The sequence below is a fragment of the Limulus polyphemus genome, unplaced genomic scaffold (assembly GCF_000517525.1).
Source record: "Limulus polyphemus unplaced genomic scaffold, Limulus_polyphemus-2.1.2 Scaffold208, whole genome shotgun sequence".
Lineage (NCBI taxonomy): Eukaryota > Metazoa > Arthropoda > Merostomata > Xiphosura > Limulidae > Limulus > Limulus polyphemus.
The window spans coordinates 348,826-360,550 of NW_013665818.1; the positions used below are offsets into that span (position 1 = coordinate 348,826).

General features: G+C 33.9%; 1 protein-coding gene across 1 annotated transcript in view; it reads right to left on the bottom strand.

Annotated features, from left to right (window-relative positions):
• Positions 1-8,928, bottom strand: part of LOC111085029 (acid-sensing ion channel 5-like) — a 37,217-nt gene extending 28,289 nt beyond the window's left edge. The window contains exon 1 of the mRNA XM_022381993.1: positions 8,721-8,928. Within this exon, the coding sequence (XP_022237701.1) occupies positions 8,721-8,826 (106 nt within the window). The 5' untranslated portion in view covers positions 8,827-8,928. The remainder of the gene's footprint in view (positions 1-8,720) is intronic.
• Between the last annotated feature and the right edge of the window lie 2,797 nt (positions 8,929-11,725).

Here is an 11,725-nt window from a genome sequence, read left to right on the forward strand (position 1 = left end):
TGGTATTTTGGTTGATGTGTTTCCTATTAGTATTACCTTTCGTTGTTGTGTTCTTACTGACGTCTAGTAATCATGAACCAGATGGTATTTTTTGGTTGATGTGTTTCCTATTAGTATTACCTTTCGTTGTTGTGTTCTTACTGACGTCTAGTAACCTGAAGCAGATGGTATTTTGGTTGATGTGTTTCCTATTAGTATTACCTTTCGTTGTTGTGTTCTTACTGACGTCTAGTAACCTGAAGCAGATGGTATTTTGGTTGATGTGTTTCCTATTAGTATTACCTTTCGTTGTTCTTACTAACAGCATAAACTTCTTTTCCAACTTACTATTTCGCGCCCTTTCAAAGAATACTCTTTGTAACAAGCTCTGATATTGGGCTTCGTCAGCACTAGATATATATCAAGACAACCTGCAGGTCAGGAGTGATAGTTTAGCCATTTTCCACTTTCAATTTGGTACACTGATAGGTCTTTACTTCCTACAATTACATGTCCAGTTTGGTTTAAAATAAATCACATGTGCAAATTTATTTAACAAAAATCCACTCAATTTTTAACAAACTTATTTGCACACGCCTACTAAGAACGTCACGAGAGCCATTGATTTGAAATTTTTACTACAGCTTCACTTAGGAGTAAAGGTGGACCGATTTTAGTTTTTCGTCATCTGGATTAAAGACGGCTCATTTAGAGCAGCAAAACTATAGGGTGAAAGCAAGTGCAGATACACAAGTATTGGTTAGGTCAAGCAAACTAGATTAGCAGTTTCAAGCTCAAGTTTACAAAAGAATCATAGGGATGGACGGTTATTATTCGTTGCCAATTTTTCAGCACAAATTTGCTAAATTTCACAAAATTCTCCTAATTAAAGAGCGTTTAGCGTCACGTGATATTAGCGTAAATTATGATGCTTGATATGGCTGTTTCGAGTGCATGCGGGCGATGACAAAAAACTATTGATCTAGTTTCCATGGCGTTGCTATAAGGGTAGTATTTAACACTGTTTTAGAGAGGTAAACTATTTTAAAGAATCTGGTTGGTATGTTCTGAATAATAGAGTTGCGATCCTAAAGCTAATGTTGGTTACTATCGAGTGTCACTTTCTTACTTGTTGTAGTTTGTTGGTGTGTATTGGCAAAAAGTCATGCCATCTAATCAAAAACACCTTAGGTGTGAAAAAAAGGTGTGGCCAAAATAGGAATGAGCGTGCGACTTAAAGGAATGAAACCCAAATTAGCTGTTAAACCGGTCTCTACACTTATAGCATTGATAATGATTTTACAGTAAATATTCATTCGTTAGAAAGCTAATGACTAAATAATTACTGTATAATTCTTATCAGTACTTTAAGTGTAGTTACCATTTTGACCGCCAATTTTGATCCCATTCATTTAAGTCGCACGTTCAATCCTTTTCTGACTTTTTTCACACGTAAAGTATTTTTGATTAGATAGCTGGTAACTGATATAGCGTGATTTACTTTCACTTATATAATTACTTTGAGTAATACAATAGTATAATAGTATCCAACTCTCCCCTAGTTGATGAGACTGCTATTTATCATTTGCTATCATTTTGAACAATCTTTCAAAGAAGAAACTATTGTCGACTCCAGATTCCTTACACTGGCTTCCAATGAATGCATTTGTGTAAAATATTGATTGCAGATAACGTCTTTTTCAATCAACAAAGTATACAACTCTGCACTTCTTAAGAGTTTTTATTTTACAAATGGGTGATTTTAGGATGACTTTAGGAGGAGGACTATAAAAATGTTACTTTTGTAATATTCTCTAAGAAGTAATTTTATGAAATCAATTCTAAACGTTTTCTCTATCTCAAAAAACCAAGTATAATTTGAATAAATGTAAAACTCCACGAAATTAGCTTTTTAACAAATAAAATTCACAATAAATGAGCTACACATGAACCTAAACGAATACATAAAAGCTTGTTTAATCGGTTGATCTGATAATATACAGTCAATAATTGCTTAATGATACTGTTAGTTGTTTTAAATTTCGCATTTCTATCCACAAAGTAAAACTGCATTTGAAAAAAATATTCTGTTTTTATGTATTTTCTGTTCGGATAAGAAAGACTTGTAAGGATGACACTAGGGTGTCAGTGATTTACTAATGTTACTGACATCATGATGAGATCAGCGGCTTTGCCAACGTTCTTCTCTATTAACAATTAGGTGGGTACTGACATTAGACAAGACCTGTATTCTAATCACGTAATGACAACAACAACTAAAACGTAGTCAGAACGACGAAAGTAGCAAATTAATAGCGGGCTATAACATCTCTTCATATAGTTAAAGTGTCAACGGCAGCTTGCATTGATCGGTTTGATAAATGGTTTTCTATGGCTAGTTCAGGTGCTAGACATCTCGTTCGTCACTACTTGCCAGTTTTCCAAATATTTACCATAAATTCTATTAAAGAGTGTTTGACCAAATTGAACGATTAATAGGTCGATGTTTTTCTAACAACTCCTGATATATTTTTAAGCTCTAAACAAACCATCCTTTATAAGTAGGTGGGTGGAGATCACTTTTTACCTTTAGTACACTGATTAAGATTAATGTTCCATATAAAACTTGAATATTATTTCATAACTTACTTAACAATAGACCAAAAGGTATTACTTTCCCCAAATGGCCCGGAATGATCTGGTGGCTAGAACGCTTCACTCGCAGTCTGGGGGTCACGGGTTCGAATCACTGTTTCACCAAACATGCTCGCCCTTTCAGCCGTGGGGGCGTCATAATGTTTCGATCAATCCCACTATTCGTTGGTAAAAGAGTAGCCCAAGAGTTGGCAGTAGGTGGTGATGACTAGCTGCCTTCCCTCTAATCTTCCACTGCTAATTTAGGGACGGCTGGTGGAGATAGCCCTCGTGTAGCCTTGCGCAAAATTTGAAACAAACCATTGCTGTTACTGCCAATAGCAACACACGGCAAACTGCAAAGGATGCCAAAAATACAAGAACATCAAAACACGTATAACAAACATACTAAGTAACACAAACACACAAGCACAAAATCAGGAAACAAATAGAACACAAAGAAGAACACTTTTGTTGCCAACACCCAAACCACAAGAGACCATCAACACAAATCAACAATTTACTACATACACTTTCGCACAGGCAGCAAAACACACATCCAAACTCAAGACACACCTAAACAAACAAAGAACACACAAACGTTCAAACACAACAAAATGAAATAATAAGTAAGATAACAGAAGCAGCTAAAAGTATATTTTATGAATTTTTAGCACAATACAAAAACTCCTAAGATCAAGATGACATCATTACATATCATACAATTACTCATACTTCCACAAACATTACAGAACACAGCTAACATAATTTTCAGAAAGATACATAACCTAACAACATAAAATGGACATAGCTCTGAAAAGGAAAGTTGTAACAAAAACATCTAAAACAGCTTAGTTTAAAACACCAAGTAGAGACACATCAAACAACAACAGTTCAGGAGGAAGGAAGAGGTCTACTAAGTACCTGACCCTTCCAGGTCGCCAAGACCTAAATCCCGTTGATTGATTTTGAGTGAAAATGAGTATAAGCAATACTATTGAATATAAAATTTTGTTGGTTTTACAACTGATAAAGAATTACCTCGTCAATTCAATTTTATTCACTAATCACCATCCCAAAATGGTGGATGACGTAAATCGTCTTTATCATTAAGATATAAGTTACAACTACAACTTACTTATGTGTTTAAGTAGATGTATAATTTCACTAATTTTTGAGAGGCACACCCAGCTCTGCCCTTGATGGAAGCTCGACAGATCTGGTGAAATTCTACAAGTAAAAATTAACTTTCAGTCCATAATGGACTTTCTTTTTGAAACTTTTGTAGTATACTATAAGAGTCTTACATTAACAGTTTTGCGGGTTATTTTAAGGAGATTGCACTCCTCCAACATCTTTCTTTTGAAAACGCAGGAAACGCACACAATATCCTAAAAATTAGCAAAATATCTGCGAGGATTTTCAGTAACGATTATTCTCCAAGAAAATTGTTGTAAGACAGGGTACGTGGACCGGAAGTGAGTAGATGTAGCAGTCGAGTCGAGAAACTTGGCAGAAATTGCAAAGTATTTGCGTTACTTCTTTGTTCAGAGCAGCCCATTTCACAGTAGAGATGTGGTTAAGATTTCTACTGTCTGAATTGGGTATATTTAATGCATTTAATTTAATAATAATCTTGAATTTTGCTTCAACGGAAAATTGTATTCTACATCAAGAAGTAAGAAATATCCTGAAAATATTTAAATTGTGAAATACTTCTCTAATTGAGGCTTTAGCTCTTATTCTAACCCTAGTATGAACCGGAAGATGGTGTGAATCAGAAAAGAATGAGAAACTTAGCACCAATATCTTTAGTATCCGCATTCTATTCCCGCTCTACGTGTTGAAAAGACAAGACGTTGGTTATCTGGATTGTCCAACAAACCGACTACCAGGGAATTAGTGGCTCTCTCCTGATCTGCCTAGGACGGAAAGGCAAAGACTTAGAAATCGGTTTTTAATATTAACGAACAAGACAGTGAAACAAAAGAAATTAATCAGTGCTTCTTCAGAGGACAAGGATACAATAACATATATCAAGACGCTACGAACAAGAAAACAATAACATGAATCAAGGCGCTACGAACAAGAAAACAATAACATGTATCAAGGCGGTATATAACCCGGTATATGGCCTCTTCCTCCAAGAAATTAAGAAAGTCTGGTATGGGTGAATTTGGTAGTAGAATAAGAGGAAGTTCTTTAGGAAGTCAAAACTAATAGCCAAATTAGCTCACCAGAAATAGCATACAAAGAGAAGAAAGTAAAAGCACGGCTATTGAAATAGCTGATGCTACTACAGACAGTCTAAATGACAAACAAATAGTAGATCAACTACCAAAAATAACAAACAATAACACAGACAACAATATCACTAGATACTGAAACGCACATGTAATAACAGAAACGCACACAGAAACAGACGATTTCACACTAATAACATCAATAAGACAACAAAAATCATCAAAACACACACGAAAAAAGCATAAACATACAATCACAGGAAAACAGAAAACACACACAACTACTCAGTCATTATCGAAGGTATTCCGAGTACATACAAAAAGAACCACTCTCGACAGCTGAAATCAAGCGCTGCAAGCTGATAAACATCAATTAAACATTTAGCTGAGGGTAGCTAATGCGGCTGACCTAAATAGAATGGCCTCAAGGTGCCTTCGAGTCAGGACATATCAAAATACACTTACTAGGAACAAAGCCCAATGTGAAAGCATTTATCATCAAAGGAATACATTTCAGTATTGAAAATGAACAGATTCAGAATAAACTTGCACAAAACAACATTTCTTACTCAAAACAGACCGAATAATTTCAAATAAAACACAAAGGCAAACTAACACGATAAAAGTTCACGTACATGAAAGTTTGTCTTTCGGACATCCTGTGTTAAACGATAAAAGTTCACGTACATGAAACACAGGATGTCCGAAAGACAAACTAACACGATAAAAGTTCACGTACATGAAACACAGGATGTCCGAAAGACAAACTTAAACGATAAAAGTTCACGTACATGAAACACGGGATGTCCGAAAGACAAACTAACACGATAAAAGTTCACGTACTTGAAACACAGGATGTTCGAAAGACAAACTAACACGATAAAAGTTCACGTAGATGAATCACAGGATGTCCGAAAGACAAACTAACACGATAAAAGTTCACGTAGATGAATCACAGGATGTCCGAAAGACAAACTTAAACGATAAAAGTTCACGTACATGAAACACAGCATGTCCGGCGTCTAATACCTAACGGTATTTTTCTCTGGTATTAGAGATTTCAGGTAGAAGAATTTAAAACACCTGCCGTGGTCTTAACTCAATGTTTTAATTTTCAACGTTATGGTAACGTCGTAGAAGCCTGTAAGTCTCTCCCACGATGTCACGATGTGTGGGCTGTGGTGGAGACCACCATAATTCAGTTTGTCCTAAAGAGCATGAAAACCCTATGTGCTGTAATTTTAAGCAACAACACACCGCAAATTACAAAGGATGTCCAAGATACAAGGACATCAAAACACAAATTTAGAACACACAATAACATCAAAACCACAGAAACAAATACACAATACATGGAAATAAATCACGCACAAAAATCAACCATAAAAACACCACTACCACCAATAACACAGCCCACAACTTCATTGAAACACCCTACACCTTTATATATTTATGCAGCAGCAATACGCTCCCAACCACACAGTAAACAAGTATCTCATCCAAATAAAGAAACACAGTCACACTTGCAAAGAACTACTGGGAAACAATCTTACAGAACTAAAAATCAAAGAAATGTTCAACCATCCAATATCCCGCTCTTAGACATACCAAAAACACCAGTAACATTACCTTCAAATAAAGAAAATAACCCTATAATAGAATGAGTCAAAAACACATTTATAGATTTCATCAGAGAATATTAATATAAGCAAGGTAGTATTACTCTACTAATCTAAATAGCTAAGAAACATTTCATACCTATAATTCCTTATATATACAGTAATATCCAGGAAGCAAGTCACCTAGATTAACGTATCAAAAGTGTATTTGTATAAAATACACATCTGATAAATTGATCTAATGAAGAGTGACGTTTACCAGTGAATCAAACTAAGTGAAGTGTGAATAGCACTAAATGCTATAAGTTTAAAATTCATGGACATGGACCTGAAGAGACTAAGAAGATTAGTGCAATTAATCTTGATATCTGTGCGCTAATCTCGTGACTTAATCGTGTACCATTTGTCAGTTTAAAAAATAGTCAAGGAGGTAGGAATAGGTCTAGAAAGCTCCTGATCCTCCCAGGTCGCTACAAAGCACAACACGACCAAACACTGACCCAGGACAGACGCAGATCCGTTTTGTAGCTGGATGTTATATTACTGTATATTTTAGTTATTATGGAAAACAAGCCAAAATGCTGAAAATTCTATTTACAATCTTTGAATTATATAATTTTGGTGTGGTATGAGTTTTGTTCAAACTCAACTATTTATAATAGCAACTGCAGTAACGATATAGGGGTTATTCTATAAAATATTTTTATATTTCAATATATGGGAAAGTTTAATATGAAATTGGTTTTCTTTTGGACTACTAAGTTAGCATGCCAAGTTTGGTCTGGATCGGTCACTCATTTAGGAAGAGATACGTCCACAGACAAACAGAAGTTTTCATTAGTATTGGATACTTACCGCTCCAATGTGGCTTAATATGTATAAAGCATATGCGAAGAACATCTGTACCCAGTTTTTATACTCAGCTGCATAAACCCTAACTTAATTTCAAAATGTCCTTCTGATAAAAAACCAATGTTTAGAATGATTAAAATATATATCACTATGCTGTCGTATAATAAAAGTAAAATTAACACTGTCCATAACATTATTCTGATACAGTGCGAATAATGTTTCGCTTATTATTCAGTGAAATGCTGATCAGTGTGGGTGCTTTAAAAAAAGGAAAGTTACATTTGTTTATACCAACCACTTAACAGTCCTTCTTTTATGTTACGATGTGCTGAGATTTTCAATACTATATTTTGCAAAAGACGTAAATGAATATCATTGGAATCTTTGCAATGAAATGCATTACCTCCAGGCAAAATAAGCTATACCAGGTTGGCTCAAAAAGAGTATAAGAGATAAAATTAATGAAATTTAAATTGAATGGTATGATAGGAAATTTAGAATATTATAGAAGATCAAGAAAGTTGGTGAAACAGGAAATTAGGACATCAAAAAGGATGTGCGAGAAAAGGTTGGCTGAAAATGTAAAATTGACAATAAGGATATCTTTAAATACAATAAGGATAAACAAAATGTGAGGATGGAGTAGGACCCATGAGAGATGATAAAGAATGACTTGTATCTGACAATCTTGAGATGGCTAGGTTATTAAATTTTGCTTTTTCTTCAGTTTTTACTAACGATGATTTAAGTAGTATTAAGTAGTATGGATTTAAAGTTAATCTTACTTTCGTAGATCGGACTAATCTCAAGAGACATTACTGGATTTACGACCGAAAACATCGTTAACAATGAGGGTACTCAACTGATATAAAAATCCATTCCAACCACTATAAATAATACAGTTTAAGCAGAATACTTAATTACCTATACTCTTTATGGGGTATATTTTTAATTTTGATTTAAGTTAATTAGAGCTTAATATTTAATACTTTCTAATCATCGATCTTGATGTAAATAACAACATTGTAAGTACTTCAAAATGCTGCCAAATTTTCAGGTGCGTCATGCTTTAGAACTTCCGTCCCTTTATCACAATTCAGAGAGAGAACAACTTATATAAAATATGAGAAACTAAGAAGTTATGTTTTAACTATCTTTAAATAGGAAACTAATAGCATTATAGCGTTTTTATTTTTATGAAAGACACGGCGACTAAATAGTATTGTTGTAGAGAACTGAGGCATATTACTGTTAATGTTAAAACGGGGAAAATAACAACATTAAGAATAGTTATAATTAAAGTATATATTGCTAGCTGACTACGCTTAACAAGCTCTGTTTCTTGATTATTGCTCAATAGAGCAACAACAACAACAACACTATAACTACTTACTCGTTTTAAATGGTGAGTGAGTACATAATGTTATTGCCGGATACTGAGGCAAGTCTGCATCTTCAGCTCGACGTAGATCGTCCATAATAGTGATAGAGGTGTACATATGTGTATATCTCAGCTTTTGTTGAACTAAATCGATTAAATGAGCAACAAAACCTATCAGGCATAGAGTCAGGACAAGTGACCAAAACCAACGTTGACATCTGGATCTTGATCTTCCTATGTGGTTTGCGCCATGGAGAGTAGTGTTAAGTAGGAAGTCTGTTATTGAGTCTGATCGTTCCAGTTTGTCTTTCAAGGACTTCTTGCTGTCCTTTTTAGGACTTAAGGCTTCAACTGAAGATATTGGACCCACAGTTTTCATTCGAAATGAAGAGTGTACTTTAGATTTACCTGATCCCATGACAAAAACAAATATATTTGTCTGATATAATTTGTCACTTTTACTTGTAATTTAAAAACTAGAGGGTTAGTAATTCTTAAAGCTGAGTTGCGAAGCTTCTTGACTGCTTCTTAATGAGCTATACTGTTGTCACTAGAGCGCCTTAAAGTTTTATTGACGATTAAAGTCCTCTATACGTTAAAAATTCTCGTGGATGGGCCTTACACAACAACTAATTCATTTTAATGACGTCATTGTTTGACAAGTTAATATTGACTTAGTGATTCTGAGTATTTCAAGAAAAGTTATGAATGGCTGGAAGCTATCAAGGCCAAGCCAATCATTTGATTGAAAATGCTGGGGATAAAATTGTTTGAGAAGAATTAATTAATTGGGAGCGTTTTAATGTTATGGTCAGTCCCACTATTCGTTGGTAAAAGAGTAGCCCAAGAGTTGGCGGTGGGTGGTGATGACTAGCTGCCTTCTCTCTAGTCTTACACTGCTAAATTAGGCTAGTGCAGATAGCCCTCGTGTAGCTTTGCGCGAAATTCACAACAAACAAACAATCCCACTATTCGTTGGTAAAAGAGTAGCCCAAGAGTTGGCGGTGAGAGGTGATGCCTAGCTGTCTTACACTGCTAAATTAGGGACGGCTAGCGCAGATAGCCCTCGTGTAGCTTTGTGCGAAATTCAAAACAAACATACAAGCTAATATAAATATATTATTTTCAAAATTTTCACGCGGCTGAAAGGGCGAGCATGTTTGGTGTGATGGGGATTCAAATCCGCGACCCTAAGAATGCGAGTCGTGCGCCCTAACCACTTGGCCATGCCGGACCCTTCATATTAGCACCGATGAAAAAAGTGATAAGTTTACGGAATTACTTTGTTAAAATGAAGGGTTTGATTTCCGTAGTGGACCGAGCGCAGTTATCTCATTGTGTAGCTTTACGCTAAAACAACAATAACAACTAAAAATAGTAAATTCAATAAAGTTCTTTGAAAATATCATAAACAATTGTTATTTTATTTAGATTGCAGATTGTTTTTTTTTTTTGCTTTTACGGGCATTTGAATTTTTTTTTCAGACTTAAATTGCAATAACTTAATTAATATTGTAATTAGTTGTCTGCATCCTCAAGCTTTTTGATTTTTTTTTCTGCTAGCAGTTCTTCTAAACTGAAAGAAGATACAGATTAGTTTGATAATATCAATTCAAAGAATAGCGAATCTATCTTTTGCTTTACAGCTATTTTTTGATTTCTTGAGTTGAAGACGATTTCACTACAACCTATCGAGAAATTGTTCTTTTTTAAAAACATAGTATAATTCTTTTATTATTTCTAAAAAATATTAGCTTATTGAAATTCCGCTCAAGTTTCGCAGAAGCGATTGTTTATATGGAAGAAGAAACTTTGGTGTAAGAGAGGGATTTATAAAAACCTCATTAACAAATATGCCAGAATTAAAAATTATCTTGCGAATTTATAAAAGTTGCCTTAAAATTGTCATTATTTTTTACTATTTACAGCATTTTGCCTCAAAATAGCCAATAGCATTTTCTCAATACATTCTTTTCTATTTTCACAACCATTCAGATTATATTTTGTGTTATTGTTTTACTAATATTATTGCTAATTACCACCTTTGCTAATTGGAATACGTATACCAGTTCAAAGAAATCTTTGCTGGTTGTAAGTTTAACATAGTTTTAGTTCTAAATAACAATAAAAATGTTTATATAATTCTTTACAGTAAAAGATTACATAGTCAACCTTTAACAAATAATTCTATTTATCCTTGTTTAGCTACAATATGAAGTAACCAGTTCATTTAACTTGTTTAGCTACAGTTTGAAGTAACCAGTTCATTTAACTCATTTAGCTAAAATATGAAGTAACCAGTTCATTTAACTTGTTTAACTACAATATGAAGTAACCCGTTCATTTAACTAATTTAGCTACAATATAAAGTAACCAGTTCATTTAACTCATTTAGCTACAATATGAAGTAATCAGTTCATTTAACTTGATTAGCTACAATATGAAATAACCATTTCATTTAACTTGTTTAACTTCAATATGAAGTAACCAGTTCCTTTAACTTGTTTAGCTACAGTATGAAGTAACCAGTTCATTTAACTTGATTAGCTACAATATGAAGTAACCAGTTCATTTAACTTGATTAGCTACAACATGAAGTAACCAGTTCATTTAACTTGTTTAACTTCAATATGAAGTAACCAGTTCCTTTAACTTGTTTAGCTACAGTATGAAGTAACCAGTTCATTTAACTTGATTAGCTACAATATGAAATAACCATTTCATTTAACTCGTTTAGCTACAATATGAAGTAACCAGTTCCTTTAACTTGTTTAGCTACAGTATGAAGTAACCAGTTCATTTAACTTGATTAGCTACAATATGAAATAACCATTTCATTTAACTTGTTTAACTTCAATATGAAGTAACCAGTTCCTTTAACTTGTTTAGCTACAGTATGAAGTAACCAGTTCATTTAACTCGTTTAGCTACAATATGAAGTAACCAGTTCATTTAACTTGATTAGCTACAATATGAAATAACCATTTCATTTAACTCGTTTAGCTACAATATGAAGT